Source organism: Larus michahellis, chromosome 9 (assembly GCF_964199755.1).
Source record: "Larus michahellis chromosome 9, bLarMic1.1, whole genome shotgun sequence".
NCBI classification, from domain to species: Eukaryota; Metazoa; Chordata; class Aves; order Charadriiformes; family Laridae; genus Larus; species Larus michahellis.
The window spans coordinates 4,493,798-4,521,610 of record NC_133904.1 but is presented as its reverse complement, the minus strand read 5'-3'; the positions used below and the strand labels follow the sequence as shown (position 1 = coordinate 4,521,610).

Here is a 27,813-nt window from a genome sequence, read left to right as displayed (position 1 = left end):
TAGGTGGTAATAGAATAAGGCATACCTATTTCATGTTTATACATTCTACATCTACAGTTGATGTTCCAGAAGCTATTTATTTTCACTTGTGCTCCAGTTTTGTTGAATTAATGTTATCCTACAGTTCAAGGCATATGTTTGGAATACGGCTTAGCAATTCTTTTTACTGAAAATGCATTTAAAGTTTAAGTGTCAGTGTTTTACAAGTCAATTTGGTGCATTAGTACCAGATTAAAATATTATGGTGGCACACTGGTTTTTCAAGTTGCGTGCACCTGTATCTTTCTAAACAATATAACAAAATGAAACAGGTGCTGGACTGGTAATTGGTTATTGGCAAATGTGTAACTTGCATGTTATTGGAGAGAGAGTAACTGTGTGAATGTCTTAATTATTCATTGGTGTCTTGGTAGCTGTGAAATGGTTCTGTTGTAAAAACATTTTCTGTGATCTTTATCTATTTTAAGCAAAGATATTCCCTCTTCCCTTCTCCTTCCTGCTTTCCAATGAACCCTCAAATACCAGCTTATGAAATGAGATATAATTTAGTTTAGGAACAGAAACTTGTTATTACCATGGCTTGGTTTTGTTATTGTGATGATAATGTTACGAGAGAAACAGGAAACACAAAGCAGTATCTCTATAAGGTTTTCTAAAATAACGAATGGAGTTTACTAAAACTTTGTGGATAAATTTTTGAAACCTCAGATAATTCAGGGCCGAAAGCTGAGAGTGGTCAGCACTGCCCCCTTTGACAACTGTAAATTTTTAAGACATCCAACTGAAAGTGCATGAAATTATTGGTCATTTTAAATCTGTAATTTGTAGGTAGGATCTAGCAAACTAGTTGGAGTTTATTTAATTGAAACAAAGTATGTAATATAATATTTTACTAATGAGAATACGCAGTTCTTCACTGAAATTATTTTATGCTTGCACATGTTTTACGGCTCTACAGGTGTTTAATGATGCTTCTGCTTTAGTAATGTGTGAATTAATTTTTTCAAAATTTTATTTTCTTTAGGTGCTTATAAGAAGAAATAGGAACCTTTTCTCAAGCTGAAGACAAAGTAAAAGAAAACTGTATCATGTGTTAGAATACTGAAGAGTGACATTTCTTGGATTAGTATATTTCTGGATTGTGAAGCAAAAGAAAGAAGAGGCTGAAAATGGGGAGAAAGAAAATACAGATCACAAGAATAATGGATGAACGGAACAGACAGGTGAGAAACAAGGAGTCTGCATGAACAAGTTCATCAATAATTCTAAAAATGAATGGAAATTTTGAATACGTTAATCTTCATTCACTCTTCTGAAGCCGAACTTTGTCTTCATGTATCTACAGATGGCATTACCAGAGTACAAATAAGAAGTGTCTCAATGGTTTTACTACTGTTCGAGGGAAAATTGTTATTTATAAGCAATATCAATTACTACTATAAATTTAAATGGTATCCTAGTCTGTATTTCCAGTACACTGGAGGATTGTGTTGAAACTGACACCTTACTTGATCTAATAGCTACTAGGAACACTTAGTAATGAAGATATAGAGAAAAGGATGAGAAATTCAGAAGGGATGTCATAAAAGTATTTGCTGCAGCCTCTTTGACAGATGAGTTTGACATAGCTGTGGACAATGATCTGCCGTGGGTTTGGCTATAATAATTAACTCTGTTAACATAATTCTATTTAAAAGCATTGATTTATATTCCTTGTAAGAACTGTTTACAACAGTCTTTAAAAATTGTCAGTCAAAAGGGAAGAGTGCTGTTTTAGGGAAAGCTCCTTAGTTGGCTACTCTTGCCCTAATAAAGGGGTGTCCTGTGAATTTGAAAAGTACCCAAAGCTTATGACTCTGTATAGAATTAGTTTTTCCTTTTAACTTCTAAATTGCTACATGAGATATGAAATAAGATTTTAATTGGATATTGAAATATATAATGGGGTATCTGGAAGCTAGCATTTTTAAGGAAAAGTACTGTAGGAACGACTTAGGATATGTAAGAATAGTCATAGTGTGTCAGACCAAAGATGCTGCTAGGCCAGTGTCTTTTGTCCAATGATGGTCATAAGCAAATAAGTGTAGGGTAGAGGTGCACGTTACACTACTCTGTAATCCTCTTCCAGCTTCTGACTATTCTTAGCTCAGGGATTTCCTGAGCTGGATGTGGTTTCCGTATATTTAGTAGCCATTAATGGATTTTTTTTTTCTGTTTTCCCCACCCCCTGCCGGTGAACTTGTTCGGTTATCCTTTGAGCTGTTATAAAGTTGCAGCATTTACAACATCTTTTGTCTAGGATTTTCTATAGGTCTATTACCTATTGTTTCTTGAAACACCTTTTATTTTATGCGTACTTACAATTCTGCTAGTTCCTTAGCTCTTGTGTGGAAGCGGCAGCAGTCACTCCCTATCTAGTCTGTCCATCTTGCTTGTTGTTCTGTGGACGTCTGCCATGTTTTCTTATTTTCCCTTAAAATAACTCTTTCTGGCTGAAGCACCCTAGCTTACTTGTTTTAATGCATAATTTTTTTACACACCTTTGACTATTCTCACCACTTCTCCCTAAACCTTCTTGGGTATTGCTGTGTTATTTTTGGTGGCAAAGGGACCCAGAACTGTGCAGCATTCAAGATGCAGGCAAAACATGGACTTACATAGTGGTGTGCTGATGTTTGTTCTCTGTTCTCTTCCTAGTATTTGATTTTCTTTTTTTACTTCTCCTTGTTCTCTGTTCTCTTCCTAGTTTTTGGTTTTCTTTTTTTACTTCTCCTGAGCACCAACTTGATGTTAGTGTAGCGTCAGAATTCCATGAGACTGTTTGAGACCATTGCTGCTGACGTATCAGCTCGGAACCCATTGTTTTGTTTGTGAAATCAGGATTGTTTTTCTCCCTGTATCACTTTAAAGCAATGTAAACTCTGAGAAGACTATATATAGCAAGAAAAGTATTATTGGAGTTTGGGAGAAAGCCAAGTATTGTGTTTGAACAGCTTTAATCGTGCAGTGACTGTATGTTTGATGTAGATAAATGTCTTAAGTACACGTAGTAAAAGCAGATGAATTAATAACTTCAGTTCTTTCAAATCTTGCTCTAGAACTACGGGCATGTGGAAGAGGTGGAAATTGATCCCCCTCCCCCCTTTTTTAACTTATTTGGAGTAAGTTGGATAACCTTATTTTTGTTCTGCTTGAAATACAAATAGTGTTATACTATACCCTGACTTTGGTGTGGTGGGTTTTTTTTTCAGGACGAGTTGGGTTTTTTGGATCTCCATCTCATTGTTCAGATTGGAACAATGGAGAGGAGGAGGATTAGTGTATTTGTATCAATTTTTAACCCACTTACACTATTGCTATGACTGAAGCAAAATAATGGGGATTAGATTTTGGTTTTGGCTCTTTTTTTTTTTTTTTGGCTACCACTTTTTGGGGCTTTTTAGTGACTAGGAAGAGGCTTTAAGGTCTAACTTAAAAATGGGATTAGGCTTGCCTTATCCTTTTTCTGTGGAAAATCCAGAGATGATAACATACTGCATCTTGTTTTTAAAAGGTTTTAAAGAGATTAAATAGCTTTTGTTAGCGCAGCTAAATTATTTATGCATAGAGGTATTGATGGTGTTCTTTAACCCCACTGGTGTCCTGTGGTTTCGATAGCTAGTATATAGAGTCTTAACATACTGAAATGCCCTGATGCAAGGATATTTATTAGGCATTAATTTACTTCTGAGATTTTGTTGTTATTGACCCGGATAAGGAGGGTATTTAGGGTTTGTTTTGCCAAATGAAAAGTATAGTTTGTCAGGTTTTTTTATGGCATATATAGCTGGTTAGTATGTCACTTATGAACATTCATATGAGGTCCCGTGTAGATGTTTAATGTGATGTTTAGGGGTTTTTTTTATTTGAAAATACAAGCAGAATGGCATAGAGCTTTGCCTGCAGAGCAAGTTCATATAACTTATGTGGAAGAAAAGCTATTGTTCTATCAGAAGCATCTTATTTCTGATGGGATTGTATGCGAGCTCAAAACAGAATATATAGACCATTACTCTGGGGGATTACAGTTGTCATGAGACTGTCATTGTATTATTAATTAAGCGGTCTTATCTGCTCGAATGAGCTGTAGGACACTTATCTTCATTAAGCCGAAGAGAATAAAGTACGGTAAATTAGATATCAAAGGAGCTCAGTCTTGCTGCCTTTGCTCTCTCCTCCTTTCCCTTTTTTGCTAAGTAACATTAAAATAGTGCTGAGGAAGCCTTTGGCCTGCAATAAAGATACGTATTTTTGGTTTTAGTGTGGTCCTAAATGGCACACTAAATGGCAAGGAAAAAAAAAAATTGCAGAACTAATATTCTGCTTTCTGAGTTCTTAAATGACAAGTGAGTTGATAATAATCTATGTGCATTTACGTGAGGCTTGTACTTTAGCCATAGTGGGGTTTGGGTTCACCACTGTCCAAATACAATGTGAGAAATTGATGCTAGCTGAGAATCTCACAAATGAAAAATCTCATTAAGTGAAATAGTCTTACAAGAGGTGAGAAAGATAACATTTCAGTAGAGAAGTTAGGATCCCTTGCCCAGGATCATGCGGGTCCTCAGTGGAACTAAGCCTTCAGTCTTCATTTAATGACTTCTCAAAGTAATATAGCACACACACATCTTGTTTATGATGCCTTTTTCCTGACAAAAACTAAACAGTAGTACCTGTCTATATCTGCTCACACTCGGGTAATATTCTTTTAAGTGTGTTGTAATTGAGGTATCAGAAGAAGAACAACAGCTATTTAAAAAACCCAGTTTCCCCAAATCCCCAAAGGAACCCAGACAAAGTAATTCTTAATGTCCCATCCAAGATAGAATAAATAAATCCCAAGTGTTCTGAAAGAAGGATGTATAAAGTGACAGAACTGCTGGGGGGCTTATACAGGATTTGTTTTTAAAAAGCAGATGTATATATGTGGGTAGTACAATTTCCACCTGCGTTTGGGAAAACTACAGCCCATTAAAACCTATGATTGTACTTGGTCAACTTGTTGAATTGATAACTGAAAATACTAGCAGAAGATGCATTAGGGTAAAGCCTGTCAGATTTTTTGGGATCTTGTCTCACTAATGTATTGTAATTGTTAAACAATAAGTAGGTAAAAAGATCTGCTTACCCTAGTTGAATCTTGAATGTGTTACAGCACTCTTACATAAAATTGTTTCTGAGATAGTGCTGTATCGTAATGGAGCTTCTCGCCAAATGTGCTTTAAAAGGGTTGAATAAAAGTTTATGGTGAGTACTCAGTTTTCATCTGAACATGGAATATTCAAGCCTCACAAGAGGCTCTGTGATTAGTGGTCTTTAAACCCTAAGAAGTTTCTAAGTTAGAAACACTGCACAGGATCTTAGATGGAACTCTGGTTATAATATGCCTGACACTCCGTATTCTCATCTTTGTAGGTCTTCTGTTTATTACCTTCATTTCTGCTGTGGCTAAGTGTTAACAATCCAGGTTTTCAAAAGTCATAGGCACAGTGCACTTTTTTTTTTTATGGAAGTGGATTTTTTTTTTTTAAATAGCTGGGGAGGAATCTCAGGTCCACAGTATCTTTGCAGACATTTATGGTGGAAGAGCAAAGTACGCATATACTGTTTTAATAGTACAGTTACTGTCAGCATTCTGTGGACGTACTGTTGTTACTATATCTGTCTGCATCCCTCTGAGGCTGTTTATGTGGTGGGAAGGATAGTACATATTTTGTATTATGGATAGTATTCAAAAAGTAATATGCCTAAGATACTTATCTCTGGAAAAAATGCCTTGAGGTGTGTATATACAGAACTTTGCCATCCATCTCCCAAAAACTTGATGTACACCTAGTTAAGCTATAGAAACCTATTAAACAGGTTTGATAGTTTCTTGTGGTTTACTTCATTCTGATCTTGCAAAAGTATTCTCACTGTTGCCTGTCAGTCAGTCATCTGTTGTAGAGGTGTATACTTTGAATCGTAACATGGGGATGTGGATATGGCCATAAACAGAGGTGTTCCCTTCAATACTGAAGCTCACATTGAAAGGCTAGATCCAAAAATAGCATCTTTATTGAAAAGGTCTCATCATACTAACTTTATAGAAGTGGATTAAGTGCCTTTTTGAGACACTTAAGAGGAAATTTAGTAAAAATATTGTCCTTTAAGAAAAGCTGGCCTTAGCATCTGACCTGTGTCTGATTCAGCTTGATGTTGGATATGTTGATACTCTTATATCTTTAACTGACTGAAATCTTGTGGAAGGAATAATTTTTTAAAACTTTTTTTTATAACTGATGGTGATGTTTATAACTGTCTTTCCCCCTTCCCCAGTGGGCAAATGCTCCTTTGTGATGGTCTGTAATGGATTTATTTCCCCACAGCGGTTCTAATTGGACAGAATGATTGTTTCCTGATGCTCCCAAGTGGCAGAAAACAGCTTAAAAGTATAAGTAAATCTGATTAGATGGTTTAGTAGCAACAAAATAAGCATATTTCTTAGCATTGTATAATTAGAAATCATAGAAGCATAGTAACAGCGTTGCGTCCATTGACGCTGCTGTTTTCTTTGATTTTACTAGAATTAAGGTTGTGAGTAACTTGTAAACTAGTTACAGGATAACTCATCGTCACAGAGGAAAATATTGTGATACCTGGAAAGTCAGTGTTGGTTGAACAGAATGAAATATGGTTAGAGGATCATACAAACTTTAACTCTCCTTGGTAATTATATACCAGTGGAAGAGTTGTGGGGGTGTGATTGTTTAGCTTAGTCTAATATAGATCATTGGCCCTAGAAGTGACACCCAGATATGAGAAGCAGCTCTTTTTTTAAGCTTGTACACACGTTCAGTTGTGTTGCTTGTTAATAGGAATTAATAGTATATTCCTTAATTGGTATATTCCTTGAATACTTGATTATAGTCTTTCAAACCCTTGTCATGTGTTAAAGAATGATTTATTTTTTTTTTTCTTCTCTAGGTCACCTTTACAAAGAGGAAGTTTGGATTAATGAAGAAGGCGTATGAGTTGAGTGTACTCTGTGACTGTGAAATAGCACTCATCATTTTTAACAGCTCTAACAAACTCTTTCAGTATGCCAGCACTGATATGGACAAAGTTCTACTTAAATACACAGAATACAATGAGCCCCATGAAAGCAGAACCAACTCAGATATCGTTGAGGTAACAATTTGAAAAGACACATCAGTTTTCTTGTCTCCTTAATACTTCAATTATAGAGCAATGTAGAGTATTTTAAGGTATTTTAACCAAATGTATTTAATAACATGAAAACCTTGTTAAAAAATGTAAACTACTGTTTTTAGTCTGGTTTGTCTAAGGCAATAAGTCTTTACAGACATGTTCTTTTCCCATCTGCCCTCCACCCCCTGCCAGTTTCTGGGAGACGTGTTTGATTTCAGCCACATTTGGCAGTGGAAATAGAGGTGTGAAAGATGATATATTTTTTTTTTTTCTGGGGGAGAGAGGAGGGGAAACGTTCAAGGTTTTCATGGAAAAAATCAATTGGATGGAGAATAAGGTCCAAAGAGTGCACTCAGCGTAAAAGACAATTACAGTCGCCCCTTTTCTCTTCTGAGGTAGTAGCCACTTTACCAGTCAAATGTTGCACACAGTCAAATCAAGCACAACCTGTGCTGACCCTTGTTCAGCCAAAAAAAAAAAAACACCCAAAAAAGCGACTCTGTGGAGCAAATGAACTTAATTAAATTTGTTGTCCAGTCACTCTGTATGTCAGGTAAAACATAGCAGTAGAATGACTGCAGTTTCTGCAGAGATAGATATTTACTAAAGGTAGTGGTTTCATCTACTTTTATTATGCTTGTGCTTTAAATAGAAACTCTTTCCAGTACATAATTTCTAAATTAGGTGCAGTAGAAATCAAGGATTTTCTTGGCAATTGGAGCCTTTATGTACTGTAACTGCATTTCAGATAAGAGTCATGTCTCCAGTAGTCCTGTAAATAGACCAAAACAGGTGGCTGACTTAAGTGTTTCATTTAAATTCTGAAGTTGTCTTCCGAACAAATGCCTTGCTTTTTAGGAATAATTTAGGAATAGTGATTAGCCTTATATATCTGAAGAGTCTGTTGCCAAGGGGATCACAGAGTACAGAGAGGGATACTAGCTGATCTTGTAAATAAGTTTTCAACAAAAATTAAATGAGAAAACTGAGAAATAAACAAATGCCTTGTATTTCTTCCTCAGAAGATTCTCTGTTAATTTGTCAGCCACCCCAACTTCTGTCCTTAGCATTGAGTACTAATAAGAGGGATGATACAAGCATTAAAGAGTTGGAGGAATATTGCTTAGTCACTGGATTAGTATAAATAAGGTATAGCCTCTGTAGAGGAAGGGAAAACCTAATTCTTTGGAGATGAGCTTTTGACTGTGACAGATATGAATTCGAGATAAGGAATACAAGCAAGTCAGTTAGCCAGGCTGACTTTTGTTCTGCATCTGAAGCCTCTTTGTGTTAAGACTTGTGGAAATAGAGCTTCTTCACATCATAAGGACTAAGAACCTCTTCCAAAATAATTGCTGTGCAAGGCTGCCTGTAGGTTTTTTGGGGTCTTTTTTTCAATTTTTTTTTTTCCAAGGTCAAGTGTCTGACCCCTGGCAACTACATAAAAAAGTGCAGTCGGTAGCCAAGTGTATGTATGGTTTCTATCCTGGGGCAACATCCAAGGGCTTGTCTGCAGATTCTGTCTAATTTTTCTCTATAGGTTTACTGTATTATACTAGTGTGGGATTTGGGACTTTCATTTTTCAAACATAGTATAATTTAGGAGTGCGTCTCCCAGTCTCTTCAGGTTAGGCCTGTGTGTTCTTTAGTTTGCTTGAAATGTTTTGGTTTATATTTTTTTTTCTTTCTTAGTAAAAAGTTATTTAGCCAGAGGGGAGTGTATACCTTTTTGCAGGGAAAGTAAGTTCTTTAAGCTTATGACTGCGTTCTAGATGGGAAAGTTAAGTCAGTAGAATGAAATATTTACAAGCTCAATATATGTGTAACGTAGACTGATGTCTTCTCTCTGGATTCAAGGAAAAAAAATTGTGTGTACAGTATTTCAGGGACATACTCCACAGCTTCAGTTTTCGCAACTGATTGCATTTTAGATTTGCTCTGCCTACGTGGTAACGTTGTAGTCTATTAGCTGTTGTTCTTTATGCAATTAAGAGATATCGTTCATGCTTGGGTTTGGATGGTTTGCTTCTCACTATGTAAATAATGTCTTTAATTTAGAGAAACATGCCTTTTCAGTGGAAAATTCAGAGCTGAATTGGTTCAGTGGAGAATATGATGTGCTTTGGAGCAGACGCAGTGACAGTTACAGCATAGGTAGGGAAGAACGTGGGAGAAGAGATGAGATGGGGGAAGAGTAAGGCTCCTGTATTTTAGCACTAGCAGGTTGCCAAAAGCTCACTGCTTCAAGCAGTTTCACCATTGACAGGTGCTTGTGGCATGATAGAGGTGAAGTTACAGCACCAGCATTTTGGAAACGTTCTGAAAGAACAGCCTAAAAGGGCTTCTCTTTATTGTGCCTATGTAGAAATACTATTTTAACAAATAAAAATTACAACCTACTCTCTCCCCCCCCCCCCCCCCCCCCAATCTGGCAAATATATACTAAACCAATTTAGAATAAGTAATTCCATTTTATGGAGTTATAGTGGATGTATGCATCTTAGTTAACACTTTGGTAAGTCACTTGCCTCCTTGGATATGACAGATGGTATTTATTGTGATGTGGGCTCGCCGTGAAACTAGTCTTGACCCACTGTGTTCCTGATATGCATGACAGGAGGGGTTTTTTGCTGTGCTAGAAGGAAAGCTAATTCTACACAGCTCAGAAGCTGTATAAGAGAAGAAACAAATCTACTGTTACTTATTTTCAGTACTGGGTAGATGGTAATGTTGTAAATGATTAAGTGAAATTGATGAGACATCTTCCCCTTATAGTTGGCTCCTGTTCAATTTTGGCATAGGAATTGCTTTTGTATGCCCGGAGCCTGGTATCTTCTGTTGCTGCTGGAACGTTTGTGTGAAAACATAGTAGGAGGGAGAGTACTGGCATCTTAAATGAATGCTGGAATTTTTTTTTGATACATGCCCTTATGTCTTTCCCTGTACGTGTTACTGTAGATGTGAATGCTCTGTTGCTGTCTTATACCTATTCTTTCCTAATTTTTTTATCCCTTTTATGTGTTTTCATTGGTCCCATTTTTCTTTGTAATTTCTGTTAACGTTTCCTTGTCCCACATCCCCCCTCTTTTTTTTTTTTTTATTCAATTTCTAAACGGTCTACCTAGCAATAAATTGTTGGCTTTTTTATCTATTTCTTACCATGGGGTTTTGTTTTCATAATTTTCTTTTTGTTTTCTTTCATAGCTACTGGTAACTAGTAACTGATAGGGATGTAAGGAATGTGGTTTTTCAGTCATCTTGGCAGAGTTACAGGCTGGAATTGGAAGTTACAAAATTTCATTTTAATGTAAGCTTAGTTTTCTAAGTATCAGTAGTATACTTGGGGATGGTCTGTTCCCTGCCATTTGGTACTTTGAAGATTAAGGGAGAAGATCTTGTAACAGATGGCCTGCACACAGTTTTAAAGGATAATTTGTGTGGCTTTTTTGAGCTTGAACACAACCTCTTCAACTTCTTTGCTGTTTGAATCTGTTCTACAGCATTGGAAAAATGGTGAATAGGGAAAACAGGATTGTTTGAAATACTCAAAATCTTCAGAACGTAGGTCTGTGAAAAAACTTCCTTGGTTATCAGAATCAGGTGTGATTTGTCTAGTGGGTTTTTTAGGTGAATTTCTGCATCCCTCTGAAATGTGGAAGGTGAACACAGCTGATGTTGTTAAGGACAGTGAAACTTTGCTTATGATTGCTGATCTCCTGAACTTTTAGTAAAAGGCATTTTACTGAAGAGGTGGTGAGTGTAATGAAATTTTTAGTTTAAGTCTCATGAAAGGAAAATAATATATCTTCTTTTGAAATTACAAAATAACCCTCATATGATTTCAGTAATATAAATTATCATTTAAAAAAAAAACTTTGTTTCTTGCTTTTGGAGAATATGGTTCTGTTCTTATTAGATGAGGGGTTTTGTTGTGTTGTACAATAAGTCTTATTTTTTCATAGTTATTTGAATGAAAGCTAGTGCTCTTGCACAGGTTAGGTGGACCATATATATAGGGATATTGAAAAAAGTGAAATTTTCATTCATTGTGTGCTTTGAATTCTTGAAAAATTAGGATCATGTATTTAGTTTTATAAAGCTGTAATGGCACAGTTGAAGATTGTTTTACTGAAGTACTGTCTGTGATTTGAAGGACTTACCGTAGGTGTTGCAGCATGTGATGCTTTAATGTTCATGGACTTTTTTCTGTAACACATTATTCTTGACGAGTAATAATTTTTCCTGAAGAAAGTAGTAGAGTACTTCTGCAGAGTAAAATGGGAAGAATTTCATGCTTTATCAGGATTCTGTATCCATATGGTCAACAGAATGTTTTAATGTATAAAAGACAATTTCAGAGCTTGGAACGTTCATCCTTTTTTGATCCAAAGGAAAAGAGAGAAATGAGCAGGCATTCATACTCAATCTTCCTTAGTGTAGGGGATGTTAAGATTATTACAGATTCCCTACAAGGCAGCACTTCTATGTCGTGCTCTTCTGTCCCTCAAGAGGACCTCAGAAAGCAGCAGTCATTCACTTGTTCCCTCTCTTCTTATTCTGGGAGTCAAGGGCTGAAAACAGGCTCTTCTTGCTGGTTTAGTGTGACCTTTTTATCCTGTTTCCACATTTTGATGTTGTTTGAGTGATACAGCAAAACCGGGTTTATTTAACCTACGCTTGGCTCTGGATGGGTTGTGCATATTCCGTCGTATCACCTCATCAAACTGAGGTGGTTTGATTTTCAGGAGCCTGTCTAAAATGTGACCTACTTTGCTGGTTGGTGTCTGTGCCCATGAGAATTTCAGATAAGTGTCAGTTAATGAGCCTCTTCTGTGCTGTATAGTTTAATGCTGTTTTCATTATAATATAATGCGCTGTATAAGGCTTAGGTTATACCCCAGATATTGACAGCTGTCCTTGAAATATGCAATAATCTGTAATAAAAATAATAACTAAAAAGTATTAAAAAATCCATCCTAAACTGTCGTGTAATTACTGTAAACATATTCTTGTGAAAAGACTGCTGTATTGGAATAATTACAATTGTTCCTTGGTTTAAGTTACAGCAGGTGATTTGGATGTTTGTACTGAATCTCTTAACTTGGGAAATGCTGACTCTAATAGGAAGGCGCGATTGTGATGACTTAGTGTGATAGTGGTCATGTTATAGTTTTGACAGAAAAGGGGCAAAAAGCAGGTAAATGTTAACAGTAGTGTAAGTGAACCACTATAATCTTACAGAAGCTGTATTCAGGACGTCATCTTGCATTAAAATACCAAATGGGCACTCTGTTTCTCTGCCTTTTCACAAAATTTTAATGAAGAGCTCTTACAGGAGCAGTATGTGTTCTTTAGTTATACACATATATGGTATCAGAGATGTGATTGTCAGATCCTAGCTCTGAGTAAGCACGTAGAGCTCATCTGCACATGTGGAGCCTGCAGCATAAAGAAGCAGATGCATCTCCACAGCCAGATGGAGCATATGCCAAGAGACAAGTGTAACAGTGTGGGGAGCATAAACAGAAAAGTTGGTGTTGAAACACTGTGTTTATAAACCAAAAGCTTTTTCGTTTTGTTTTTTTTTTTTATCCAGTTTTCTCCACCTCCCCAGCATTGCTTCTTTCCCAGGCTATGGATTACCAGAATGTCTTTTGAACTGTTCCTGGTGCATCATACAACATAGTAGTTTGTTAACCATGTGACATTATGGTATTTTGGTGGCACTTGAATTAGTTCTAGCTTCTTTTTTTTAAAGTTTGGGTGAACCTCATATGAAATCGAAGATCTGGGAACTGTATCTCAATATACATGGATGCACACATACAGAATTGGATGAGGAAGATGTTAATTGATCCAGTTTCCTTCCTTCGTGGATACCTGGTGTATCCAATCTAGATATGCATTTAGCAAGGAATTTGGGCTGCCATATTTTGCTATTTAAAACTAAAAAGTAAGGTGGTGGAAAGTAGATCACATCCTTCAAAAATATATTTTTTGAAATGTTTGAATAGAGAAGTTACATGGTAAGTTATAAACATACGGTTACAAAGGAAGAGAATGCTCTACAACTAGCTTCAGTTGAAAGTGAAAACTGGTGCTTAATGTAAGTGACTAAAATCTCCTCCAAATCTACATGAAATATCGACATGGCTTTATAGAACTGAGTTAGTGCCGAGAGGCGATACTGTGAATGTTGATGGTTAGATGGACACTAGAGTTTGTGGGAAGGTTGACAAAGCTGATTAGTTAACGTTGTTGTGCATTCCTTCATATTTGATAGATGGAGAATTGCCAGAAGTGGGCTAGACTTAAGGGGAGGGTGGAGAGAGAGAAAGAAAAAAGCAAAACGCTATGGGCTGATAGAAGATTGTGTACTATCATATGTTTGGACCACTTGCTTTGGTCTCCAAATAGCATGGACCATACTGTGGAAATAAGTGGTATACATGTAAAAGAAGGAAGAAGTTTAAAAATGGTTTCAATGAAGTAAGGAAGTGACTTTGTAACCTGCTCATGATGCTGAGAAAATGTAGGCATTATTGGACTTGATTTGCTAAATGATTATGTAAATGTAATTATACTGCATATAAAATTTCAAATAATTTGAGACAGCACACACATGCCTTTGAGACATTTTAAAGAGGTGATTGAGGAGGATTTATGTATGGTTAAGGACTAAAGTCTCACTCTTAGCTTACTTTAAAAAGAGAGAAAATGCATAAAACCTGAAGTGGTCTGGAATACTATTAATCAAAAACATATACACATATATTTTTATATATAAATGTACAGTAACTTGAATCTATTTTTTTCTAGCAGAAGTGTTTACTAAAAACCTGGCTTGTCAACATGTTATGCTTTGGGGTTTTATTTCCCACTCAGGGTTCAGGAACTGGCTTCCTTGAAAAGTTTAAAGTGTGGTCAAGGTGGCAAATATTTATTTCGAATACAGTGACAGAAGACACCTGTGTATTTTGTGTTGAGCAGAAGTTTCTGCTTATAATGGTGTCTGTCTCTTCACTCTCCTTTATTTTATTTGTTTTTAATTTGGGAGATTTAAGTTCAACAGTCAATCCCCAATGTTGTTTTATTTGAGCTGTGTACTGTTATCATTAATTTGCCCCTTCTTGCATTTGTTAATGTTATTCTATTTTAAAATATTCTTTTAATTCTTTGGCTATGCTGAAATGGCTTTGTTGACATGCCTTTTTTTCTTTTTTTCTGTGGTTTTTTTTTATTTTAAATTACAGATTGTTGGTGACTTTAAGAAAGCTGACAATGCTAGTTTTTGTTCCTATTTAATGTTATTTTGTGTTCCTTAATTTATGATACATGAAGAATTACCAGAAGTAGGGTAGACTTTTTTTTTTTAATAGCTTTGGCTTGCCTGCAAACAGTCTAAAGCTACACTTCCCTTATGTGTAAACCAGTGATTAAATTCAGTGGTTTAGGGTTAAGAACACTAAATTTTTTTCTACCTTTTAAAACAGTGCTGGTGTTTTAAACTTACCATGCCATACTGGTATTCTGAATTTTTATGAATTCTAGCTTTAGTCACTAATTAAAGCATGCACACACACGCGCGCGCACACATATATATATATATATGAAGTTTGTCTGGAATGCATCTTTATATTTAGTGTCTGAAGTCTCTTGCTAATAATGGCTGTGGTTAGCTGTTGTATTACCACTAGTAATTTTATGTATTTTCAATCCAGATTGCTCTCTGTCCTACGACAGTCCTATGACAGTTATAATAGTGAGATTATTTTAAATCTGTGAAATAAAATTTGCTGTGATGTTTTCTTTTTTTCTTAATAAATGAACAGAAAAAGATAATCACTTAATTGATGAATGACAGCTTACTTGGCTGTACATTAGTAGAATCTCAAATTGAATCAGATGGCTCTTCAGGAAGCTGTGCTGCTGTGAGGACCAGAACCTTAAATCTGCATCAAATACTAGTAGGGGGCCTTTGTATGGTACCTGTCTACCGAAATCTCTGCAGAAGCAGCCCTGCTAATAGTGGATGTGGATGTATTTTAGGAACCAAGATAACTTTGTATTTCATCTAGGAGATACACGAAGAGTTTGAGTTGCTCATAATGGCATGGTTTTGTCTTTGAGAATTTCTTTTCCCCATTTATGTTTATCTCTCTTTAAAGGGGAGTGGATGATACCATAGGTCCAAATATCATTAGTAAAAAGAAAATAACTAAATCTTTCCTTTCCTTATGACAAGCTATCGGTGTTTTGATCTGGCTGTCTTAATGAAATGGTTAATTGTCCTGTGAGCTAGATGCTTCGCCAGTGTTTTAAATTCTATTCATGGACCAGAGATCATTTCTTTCCCTCTTCCTTTTCCGCCACCTTTTTACAGTTATCTGATGAGATAATGTAACTAATACATTAAACTTTTCCCCTTCTTCTCCTTCCTGCTTCCATCAAATGCCATTAACTTTTTTCCTGAATTTGACATGAAACCCAAAATAAAAATAAATAGATGTAGCTTAATAGGTACAGTAAATGAGTTGTTAACATCACAGTCTGAAAGATGACAGTTCTAAACAGAGCTGGAGTAGCGCTAGTTGAGGCACTTAAGTAGCAATTTTTTCTGTGCACAGATAACCATTTTCTTTGAAAAAATTTAAAGCGTGGCTTGATTCAGTTCCCATCACTACCTGCATATGTAGCTACAAGCTACTCACGATCAGTAAAGTTCCCAGAGAAGTGCTGTAGTTCTTAGAACAGTTCTGAACGTGACAGACATGACTATGGCCATGACTATTCAGTGTCCTGTCCTGCCAGTCCGTGGTATAAGCCTCTCATAGTAATCCTAAAGTGTAGACTATATCTAAGTAGAAAGTAGTACTATTTAAAGGTTCTTTCCTGGGTTTCTAGTGGTACCATGAGTTATTAATGTTTCCGTTTGGATGATGTCAGAATTTTAAGTGTTTCATTGAACTCTGGACGTACTAACCATTAAAGATAGAAATAGCTAACAATGCTAATGAATATAATATTTTGAATTTTAATTACACAATGCTAACTACTTTAAATTTGTGTGATTTTTATGCTTTCCTTTGCAGTGTGCAGTATGTAGCTGTAAATGGAATAAATCAAAATATTCAACAGCCCAAAGCAGTAAGAGCAAAACTTGTTTTCACTGTATGTTTGTAACTTATTAAGGTGAGGTTTGAGTAAAGAAAACTTATGCTTTTTCTCATTTTACTGTAGAAAACTTAGACTTTTGTCTCAGACTGAGGCCTTACGATGTAGAACTTGCCATTAGGCGGAATCTGTGGTGGTTTTTTAGGTTATGGCTATTGTAAGTATTTCTCACATACTTCCTATGAAAACTACCCTTGACTTTGGTTTATATTGCAAATTAGCAGATGTAGTACCATATTTACTCCACCCCTCCTCACAAATCTTTATTAAAACATAAACTTTGAAATAGTATTAGAAGCTAAAATATGTCAAATGTTTTAGACATTTGTAAAATAAAGAGGCAATTTGAAGTGGAGTAACTGAGAGTGTTCTGAGAGATTCTGTAAGGATCCATCTTGCATCTGTGATTCTTTGGCCCGTGAGGGTTTGTTGGAGTTACAGACTTGGATAACACATTCGGAAGAATCAAAACTTAATGAAAGCAGATATTTTTTTTACTACTGCATATAATTTCCATTCTTGGTGAATAATGCATACCTCTCACTTTCTTTGGAGACTGTTTTTAGTATTTGTTTAAATAGGTGCTGCTAGTCAGCTACATAAAAACAGAGGTATGTTCAGAAGTCCTTTTTAAGGAATGGTGTCCTGTAAACGTATTGTCTAAGTCCATTTGATTCTGAGTCAGCTAATCATTGCCAGCCGCGTATTCACTAGGACATTAGTATGATAAAGCAGACAATAGTTCATAGATAACTACAATTGACTGATGAAGGACTTCTGCAATTGAGAATGCCTCTGTACCAGAGATGAGAGTAATAAAGCACCAAGTATTCTGTTCTAAAACGGAGTGATTCTCCTCTCTTATGAAATCCTGTATTTATTTCCCAGCTGTGCAAGTGGTGTTTTTCAAACTGATTCTGCAGTGTGTTTGGAGAATGGTTTTGGTTTTGAAACTTACGGAGTAAGACACACAAAGTCCAGTTCTCACACCCACTGCTCTGGAAACACACGTCAAAGATCTGGTTCTGGATGTAACTGTTCTGGAAACGCTGTGTTAAGTAGGATTGAAAATTGACTCTCAAGAAAATCTGTAACAGCTCACTGCTTGTTAATGCTGGAGTTCATGCAGGCAGTCACACAAAGGCATAATTATTTACTTGTATTAACAAGTTCTTCAAGCTGTGCTGATCTCATGTATTCTGCAGCCCTTGTGTTGCTGCAGAATTTTGTGCTTTTGAAATTCTGTATTGACAGTTAGAAGAGTATATTTTTACTTTGCAATTTCAAAGCGAGGACTGTGGCATCTGTTAATCGAGAGTGAGTGGCTTTGCACAAGCTGTGCGTGGAAAGAACAGACCCCAGAACAATACATCTCCTGGAACCTACAGTAAGATAAATAACTGTTCTCTCTGATGCTACTCTTGATTTCAGTGGAGAGTTAATCTAACCCCAGCTTTTGACTTTCAAGCTCATGTGTTTAATAGTGTCTTCAGCTGCCAGCCCTGACAACCTGCCAGTGATTAACCACCATGCAGGGGGCAGCAGAAGTGCTATCTGCTTGGTCATTGCTGTTCATCAACCAGTGTTCTAGCATGAACTGTCAAAAAGGAGGGAGAGGATCAACTATAGGATCCTTCAGTCCTAGTTGCCTTTTGGGCCTCAGTGTGTTTACATGCTGTGTTTCTGTTGAGAAGTTTCTAATACTTTGCTTTTGACTCATCTTAATGTTTGGGCCTTAAACTGATGGTGCTCCTGCAGAAGAGGGCTGGAGGAGTCTCTAGCCTCCAAGAAACACTGGCCTAGATCTTCGTGCCCTCATAAAAGCACGCAGTCGTGTAACTGACACGTGGGTGTGATGAGATACTCTTGTCGTATGATGAAGATTGTGGCTTGTTCATTGCTAATGTTTTACTGCAAGTAGAGTGGCCCATCTTGGCTGTAACACTCAGCGCTCATCTGAACAGAGGGCTTCGCATTGATCCTTCCACCTGGTACTCCCTTCATCAGGTACCTGCGCACCTGTAACTGTTTTATTGCCTGAATAAAGGAAGTATTTATGGTGGTAGTTCTTGTGGTACAGACCTATGAATCTCCTAACAGCCCTTATTATATCATATATCATTCTTGTTCTTCGTAATACTTACCAATCAATAGACAGACAGTGTTAATGTCTCATTGTGACTTAGCAGTGATAGTTATTACATCTTGTTAATGTCATATCAGTGATGGAATAGTTCACGTGGGAGCTTATGTGTCTGTAATTTATAGTGTAGGCTATGGAATGTTAGTTAAGTTAAATTGGCAGTAGTGTGAATTTTAACATTTCGGTGATGTTTTACTGGAATTATTTATTAGTTGCTTTCAATAGGAAGTAAATAATATGTTTTTAATTAAAAACTCCCAAATTCATTGGGAATATTGTGAAGATGTTTTAGACCAAAGCTCTTATATATTGTCCCACTGAAAGCTCTTCTAACTGTAACAAACCGATGCATTTTTAATGCCCTGCTGTTTTTTGCATTAACTTCCAATTCAATGCTTGCTGAGCGTAGTGACTTTTTTAAAAAAAATAAAAATCAAGGATGCCAGAGCTAGTCTTTATCCACATGAATTGCGCATGATAGAGTTAGGTTTACTCATATTTTGCTGTCCCTGATTCCCATACAGTCTTTTCTCTCTACCTCTCTAGGTCCCTTTGATATTTTCCCCCCACCTTTGATTTCCCATCCTCTTCTCAGGTTAGGTAAGGACAGTCTTCAAAGAGGTGCTTTGGCTTTTGAATAATTGACTCTAAGTGACGGTTATGCAAAGAAAATTGTATTAAGTATATTCCTTTGACACATACTTGAGAAGTTCAGTATTCAAAACATGAGTTGTGAAATACTTACTACGCCTTTGTGTCTTGAAGCCCTACATTCTAATGATTTTAATTCAGTAAAAATAGAGATGTATCAGCTTGTACCCCACTTCTCTGTTTCTGGAGAGGCTTGCTGCTTCCTTTTGTACATACTTATCTCAGTTGGCATTTTCAAGTACCTGCTTTCAGTTGTTTTACTCAACTTGCTTATTTTTGGAGTTGTTTTTTTTATGGTAAATATTCTGCAGTAATGTTATGAGCTGGGGTAATGCTTGTATGCCTGTGCACACACACACCACACCTGTTCAGTGCCCACACGTGTGCCCACGTATACTTTTAGCAACTTGTCTGTCTGTTCACCTTCTAGGTGAAACAAAATGGCATTTCCATACCAATATTAAAGGTAATTGAAGCTTGTTATGATAGACATTACTGTAGCCAGTTCCCATAATCTTACATGTGGATGATATTTTAGTAATTGTGTAAACCCTTAGAATCCACCAAACATTTTCTTTGGGAGTAGTTGCTATTTGCGTTGTAATTACTGTTTTGACAATAGCGAGTTATCTTGAGTATCAAGACTTTGAAATAGTTTCTGTTATCCTTTCCAATTTTCAATCTGTAAGGAGAAATTCAGGACAAGAAATGTTTGAAATAGAAATTTGATGTTATGGCATAGGCAGGTAGACCAAAAGAAACACATTCTTTTTATGTCTTTGAATTGTAATCAGAGTTTAGAAAACTTTTCTTGGCACACCATGAGTAGGAGATAATATTTTTACTAAAGAACTTCTAAAAGATTATGAAGGATATTATGCAGATGGATTGCTACACTTGGAAACTTTTCATGTTCCATATGGCTTATCTGCAATATACTGTTGCTGAAAGGAGGCATTCAGTCAGCTACTGCTGTTGCTGATTTATATTTTAACCGTTGCAAGGATGTGAAGAGGGTATATATGGGAGGATGTGTATGTACGTATAGATATATCTATATGTTGTCACTTGAGTAAGGATTGAAAAAAGCATTTATGTACCATAAAGCATCTCTTTGAACATTGTAACGTAGAACTCTGTTTTGTTTGGTTTTACCATTAATTTAGTTTGTTGCAGACTGCATTCCCTGAAAGGACTATAAAATACATTAAATTTTTATGCTAAGGAATAGTTTCTGCTTCCTGAAGATGAACATAGATCTGCTTTGTCTTTTATTTTTAATAAAAAGATTGAATAAGATTGACTTAGACCAGCAATTTAGTACTCTTTAATGGAAAAAATCTAGTTGATGGTACTTCCTATAAAACAGGTAAAATGAAAACCTGATCAGCAGTATAAAATTTAATAAGCTCTAAGTTGTGTAGAAAGTGAAACAATGGCAAAAGCATCAAACATCAGATTTGAGAGCTTGGCTTAGCTTTCACTGTGGAAACAGTATTATCAGTGCTAATGGATTACTAATCATTTTAAGTCTCAAGAAGTTCATTTAGGAATGAACAATCCATCTTGTTTGTAGGTCAACAACTGAATTATAAAGTCCACAGTTTACAGATAGTGTTTCTCTAAAATCACAAATACAAATAAGGAGCTTTCTTTTCTATGCTTCCTAGTCCAGAGCATTGTGTAATATTCTGGGGGTGGACAGTGGGTTTTATAGCCCATAAAATTGTTAATTTTTTAGTAATTGCTTGTGGTTTATCTATTTAAAATAACATTTCACAGCAAAGATGGTTCAAGCTAGAATTTAAGCTTCATACCATACCACGTCTAAAAACCTTTTGTATGTGTTATTTTATATAAATGAGAGTTTGAATCCTGAGTGCCATCTTTATCATATCTTGGAGGAATTTGACAGCTAGCTTTCATGTTTGGCAAGCCAGGGATACATGTTAAAGTTTGCCAGATACTGGAAGTGCTCCAACATTTGAAACAAGACCGTGTCTTTTCTTAGAGTGGTATATAACAGGGACACCGATAAAACTTCAAATCATGAACATTTTTTGTCTGTAAATGAAGAATACCTTTGCCTAAAACTGAACATAGCAGAGCATTGCGTAAAGGCTAGGTAGGCTGTATTGCTAGGTAGGCTTCTAATTTTTTGTTTATAAAACCCTGGAAGAAGTAATGAATCCTAAACCTCCTTCCCTCCCCCCCCCCATTCTATACTATTTGGCCAAGAAGTGTCATCATTGTAACAAGTTTTGTTAAAGTACTGTACGTACAATTTTTGATGTCTGGGTATTTTTGCATAATATCAAATTTACTTTTGAATTTTTTTTAGTCTTACAGTACTACTACTAATTGAGCACAAGTATGGAAAATATTATTTGAGTAAGCTAAAAGTAGAGTATGTCAATTTTTCAGTTTTTAGTTAGTATACATTATTTTGGTTGGAGACCCTATCAGAAAGACTAGTGGGGTGGTGTTATTTAAGAAGCTAAGCTCTGCAAGTTGCTTAGCTCATGGAAATGTCTGTTGTAATCTAATTTGACCTCTTATGCATTTCACTGAAGTTTTGAAAGCTGGGCACCACTCTGCTTTACTGTGCTGTATGTATTTGTGGCTATAATGAGCATGTGAAATTCTAACTGACAGCATAGCAAAATGTAATTGAAAATGTGTCAGGGTACTGAAAGGAATAGTGTTAGGGCTAAATTTAAGTAGTCTCCTCACCCAAAGGAAAGGAAAACAGCTTCATAATGAAATTTGCAGATGCTTCAGTGGTTGAACTAGAGAATATTAATAGAGCCTGAGGAAAATTGACAAAATTTGTAAACATTACATAAAATAACCCCATAGATCTGACTATGAACAAATAAATTAAAGCCTACAGAAATAATGCTGGTGAGCTTCAAACATAAAACACCGTCACCGAGTTGAACTACATGGTTTTTTTTCTGGCTGTTCACTTCTGATGTGTACGCTGCACTTAGGATTCACTCCTGCTTGTATTTTAGACAGTGGTAAAATTCATGTACCGAACACCGCAGAGTCAAGCACTGAGTTTGCAGAACCATGTTGTTTCTTCAGAGGAAAGAAACAGAAATTCTGATACTTCTGAAGCCAGACTGACCTGCAGGAAGTTGAAAAACTATGAATAGCTTTCAGTGATTAAGAATGCTCCTCGGATACTTGAATATATTTTACACATAGTATGGGAGAAATTATTATATGTAAAGGATGATACACTGTAGTATTGTTAGTGATGAAAGTGAAATATTTTGTGTTATAGAAGAAGAAAAGTCCAGCCTGGTTTTAGGCTCACCTTCTTGGCAATAGTATGTAACAGGAAGCAAATAATTAAGCAGTTGTCGTGCTTTCAGCATGACTTTTTGCTGTATGTAAAGTCTATAGTGATACCTGTAGTTCTTGCCAGCTGAAGTCTCTCTGCAGTGGGAAAGGAGCTGAACTCCATTAAAGGAGTATGCTGGTTTTTCTCTCACTGATGTTTCACGTAATAAGAATGAAAGTGGGTGGGAGCTTGGTGCTGTGATTACTGTATTTGTCCTTCATTTTGTGAATATCTCAGAAAAGTGGTGTGGCTTTTTAAGTAGGCTGTGATTATCAGTGGTGGCTGAGGGAATGGTTTGCTAATGCCAGAATGGACAGGCCATTCTTTCTGCCTGCTTTCTATCCGTGGTGCTCAGCCCACGCACTGGAAAGCCACCTTATTCCTGCTACAATTGAAAATGAACCTGGCAAGAATAAGTTAAAGAATGGCCAAGGAGAATTTTCTGTCATTTTAGTGAAGAAAAAAATGACTTATTGCAGGGCCAAGCAAACATCAGAGTTGGCGTAATGGGCACCTCTAGGATCCTGCACTTTCTGTGGCAGTAAGTTGTTACTGTCAGTCAGGTTGTCAAATGGCACCCACAGAGACTTCAGCAGTTCCCTTAAAACACAGGGAAATAACCTTAAAACGTGAATATCTGCAGAGATGGAATGTTACACTGATCCTGAAGGCTATGGTATTGCTAAATACCTCTCCGCTGTCCTTGGATCTCTGTTTAAGGAATGATTTTTCTTTGTCCCTGACGACTGATAGGAAAGGCACTGCTGCAACCTGGGCTAATGGTGCTGGCTTTGCCATTTTATTGGCGTGAGGTGGCAACTTCACAATCTTTTGCCTCAGCAATGTTGTTCCCATCATGGATGACAGTGATGCTCAGTCCTGTCCTTCCTGCACAGATCTGTGCGAGTGCTCGGTGGCTGCGTTTGTGGCCAAGGAGCTTTTGGAATTTGGTGCAAGTGGCAGCAGTGTCCTCTCCCGCCTCGCTATTGCGTGGCAGCTCTCTAGAGCATCAGGAAACTGCTTCATTGGTTATCCTTTTGATAACCGTGGTGTACATGCCTACTGGAGCAGCAGTAATGTTTGGCAGTACTAATGGAGCCTTTCTGTTACTTCAGGCCTGAGGAATACTTACGCTTTTTAAAATTACAGTTTTTAAAAAAGCGTCTGCTACAGCTTTGTGCTGCTTCACAGTTTTACTGGGCTCTGACAGCAGAAACAGAACTAGCCACTGATTTTAGGCGAAAGGTTTGTCTTTTCCCAAGGAAATAATTTTTCATTTCAGTCTTAGTCAGTTTTTGGAAATGTTTTTCTGTATGATTTGGGATGAAACACCAACAAAAATCCTGTTTGGCCAGCTCTGATACCAAGTGCAAAAATAAAGCTGTTAACACGATATGTAGTAGCATTGAGAGCAACAGCCATTTCCTTTTTGTGTAACATTACAAGAAACCCAACACTGAAAATGTTTGGAATGAACTGACACTTTTTGCACTTTATAACACTTTTTGTATATGAGGTCATCCTACTTTTGTGCTTTAAGGCAGAAAAATATTATTTCCTGAGGTGACAATGAACATAATCAAGTTCTCTACAGTTTTGCCAGAGCTGGTAAGGAGCCCAGATCACTAATATCAGAAGCCTTGGCTTTTTAACCACACTCACTGAACTGGAGCACAAAACATGCAGTTGTGCTCTTTTAACCATTAGCAATGTGTCCTGTCAGAGTCGGATATCAAACCCAGGATCTTTCATGGGGAGGGGGACAGTTGGGGGCTGTCACTTAACTCCATCTCTGGTAGCAATAAGCTGTGTTTATTAGTTCAGAGTTTCTGGTTTCCAGAACTGCTGATGACCAGTATATTGAGCCAGTGTAAGTCTGTGTGAGAGAAGCTGCGTGCAGCTGGGCTGGAACAAGCCTCGGGAGAAGGTGGTGACTTGATTTCATGCTGTGGAGGCTCAGCAGGCTTAAAGCTCCTGCATTTCATGCTTCTCTGTTGGATTTTTGTAGAAGGAAACTTACGCTAAGATAATTACACTATGAAGGTTGAAGATCATCTTCGCTTCCTCATGGATCATACAATAAATAACTTTATTGTATTTTTGTAGTCTTTGGTATCTGTATTATTTGTTTCAGTGAAATTTACGTTGAAATGTAGAGAGAAGCTAATTATTTTTTTGTTGTTTTTATTTTGCAAGAAGCCCTTCTTCTGTTCCTTACTTGCTTCTTGCCAAAGCATGATTCTTTTCTTAAATTAGCAAAGCGCGGTGCAATTAAAAATTTGCATATGTGCGGGGAAGTTCAGGAAAATATTGGGGCTCTTGTACCATGTGCTTGAATGTAGTATTTAAACCTTGCATAGCTAGTCCAGCTGTTCTCATACAATGTTTTCTAAGCTCTGACATTAAAAAAAAAGAAGTATTAAACTAATAGTTATAATATTTGATTATTTCAGTTTTACACAGTGTAACAGAAGCGGTTTAAAACTTCTGGGTCATTCTGTAATATCAAGATGACCACAGCTGCCTGTAACACTTGTGTAGCGACTTTGTATGTCAACAACTATATTGTTGTGTTTGCTTGATTCTCTTACAAAAAGGATTTCGTACCTGCCTTGGTTCCTTATAAATACTTCGCGTTATTTTCTGAGAAAAATCAGTACTTTTGTCTTATCGGTTACTTAATCCTATCTAATACCAAAGCTACACAATCTCAATTACTGTAGGCACAATATAGTGCATTGGCAAACATGTTGGAACAATTTCCAGTAATCTTGCCTACATCTTAGAGGAAGTGGAAAGTAACACAGATTAACTCAAAAGGCTACACATTTCCTTAGATGATCTGGAAAATAAGACTTAACACCAGAAGGTAATTGCAGTGAGCATCTAATAGCAAAACTTGAAATTTAATGTTCTTTTTCCCTCTTCTTGTAGTAAGAAAACTTATATATTTATTAACCTCAACTGCAAAACCTCCGATTTTTATTCCAAACAAGCTTGTGTATCACACCAGAGAAATAAAATTATCTTCACGTTACACAAGTATTATTTGGTCTCGCTAATTGGTATTCCCCTTCTTATCGTCAGAGTTAATAAAATTTCAGTCTCCATGATATTATCTTGTCAGTAGCTTAAGGAGGGAGAGTTACACTAATTGGAGAAGTAACAAATTTTAGCTATAGAGAATCTGGAGGGTGGAGTCAGCCCTTGTTTATGAAGTTGGCCTTTCCTGCGCCCCCACAGCGTGGTTCCCAGCAGCCGTGGCCTCCCATGTTTTCCCTGCGGCAAGGGCCTGTTATCGTGGCTCACTCCGCAGCCTGTGAGAAAGCTGAGGCTGGGCTGGCTCGCGTAGGCTTCGCCTGGCCCTGTGAACAGATTACAGCATTCCACTTGTTAGTACGAGCCGCAGAGCAGAAATGTTTTACTATTATGTTACTGGGCAATGATAAAGTTGGCAGGCTTTTTATGGTTAGGTCCTCAAAGTGGCAGTTCGTGTTTTAGTGATAAGGAGACAGAGCTTTGGATATCAGACCCAGACTTATTATCTGTAACAGTGAACCGTGGCTTAAATCCTTCCACAATGACAGGAACCCCATCTGGAGTGAAGGTTTCCAGAATCTTAAATGGGAGATACTGAGGCATTTTCCTTCCTCATGAGTCAAAGCAGAGTTAACCCCATTGTTATCAAAAATAAAAATAACCGGTCGTCAAGAGGAAGGATGCATTTTTATATTTAACTAAATCTCTTCCTTTATATTAGAACTTTGAGTATAATTTTCAGACAGATCCGGGAGGATGAATTGGCAGCATTACACTGAAAAGCTTTCACTTGATTGTTTTAGAATATTGAAAGGAGCACTAATGAAACTCCCATGCTGCAATACTCAGAATTGCTCTAATTTTTTCTGAAAGGAGGTGAACTAGACGGTACGTGTATTTCTTGCAAGATACTTTATAGTATCTAAATACAGCTTCTAATTGTGTTTTGGATGCTGCATACAGGGACGCTGAGCACCATGTAAAGACGTATTTGGATTCTATTTACAGATTTCTGTGGGTTGCGGGGGTTAAGTGTAATCCAGATTATACAGTGTTAACATTTTTCCTACTGATATCAAAGTGTGGAAGACTGGCAGGCTGACTTGTTAGGAAGGGCTGGGAGAGGGATAACAGGCTCCGACCTTGAGAGGCCAAACAGCCGGCCCTTGTATGGCCAAGTCCCTATCCGTGTCCAGCTGATTGGGCAGAGGAGCAGGATTGGTGCTGTGACAGGTGCTGGAGGAACCTACACCTGTTTTCCCCATATGCTGATGTAGTGATTACATTTTTGTGGGAGTTCCAGATACTGTGTGGGATACGCGGAGCAAGCCAAGAAACTTGAGAAGGAATTATAGCTTATGGTGACCTGTGATATTAAAGAATTTTGGACGGCATAATTGAATTTTCAAGTACTGCTTTAAAACTGAAATAGAAATAGGCAGTATTTTGCATATGTATGAATAGTGAGGAAGTCTTTTGTATTTTTTTATTGTACTAAAAATTACTAGATAGCACTTCAAGAAAAAATGCTGATGAATACTATAGTCTAAAACAAAATAGTTGGTGGTTTATTTTTTTTTTAATCTGAAATTCAGTGTGTTATGGAAACGTAGCTTCTATAGGAAAACAAACGTAATTTCCTTTTGGTGCTGAGAATGTCAGCTTGCAGATTTCAAATCTTTAGGATTTTTACTGTAAAATTCATAGAATATAGATAACTTCTCACAAAAAGGAAACACACAACCCCCGTCATGCCTGTATAGTCCCACTGCTGCCTTATGTACTGCTAATGTGTACTTCTTAAAAAATTTATATTGCTTTCCTTTTGAAACTTCGTTAAAACATTGAAGACTTTTCCATAGGTAATGTTTTAAATCTTGTTTCGTTATAAATGAGAACTGGTAAAGAATGATTTCTGATTGTGTAATAGGGTGAAAAAGAAAAACAACAAGGAATACAAATATCTTTCAAAATTTGGTCACGAGACCGGTAGTTTCACATCCTTTCTTTCAGTAGCTTATTTGTAATGCCTAGATTGCAGACAAGTTGGTTTGTTTTTTTTTTTTTTTTTCCAGGAGATGTTGATGTGAGTTCTCCATCAGAAAACAGGAAGTAGCCCAATAAAGCAGTTGCATCAAGCAAGTGTAAAGGAGTCTGAAAAAACTTATATTTAGCAAACTAAGTCATTTTAGAGAGGGATTATGTAATTTCTTTTTATACTTTT

The 27,813-nt window shown here is 36.7% G+C and overlaps 1 protein-coding gene across 7 annotated transcripts in view; it reads left to right on the top strand.

Moving 5' to 3' along the window:
- Positions 1-27,813, top strand: part of MEF2A (myocyte enhancer factor 2A) — a 91,060-nt gene that overhangs the window by 36,002 nt on the left and 27,245 nt on the right. For all 7 annotated transcript variants that reach the window (XM_074601504.1, XM_074601502.1, XM_074601505.1 and 4 more), the window contains exons 2-3: positions 1,025-1,223; positions 7,006-7,209. In XM_074601504.1, coding sequence (XP_074457605.1) covers positions 1,170-1,223; positions 7,006-7,209 — 258 coding nt within the window. In that variant the 5' untranslated portion in view covers positions 1,025-1,169. The remainder of the gene's footprint in view (positions 1-1,024; positions 1,224-7,005; positions 7,210-27,813) is intronic.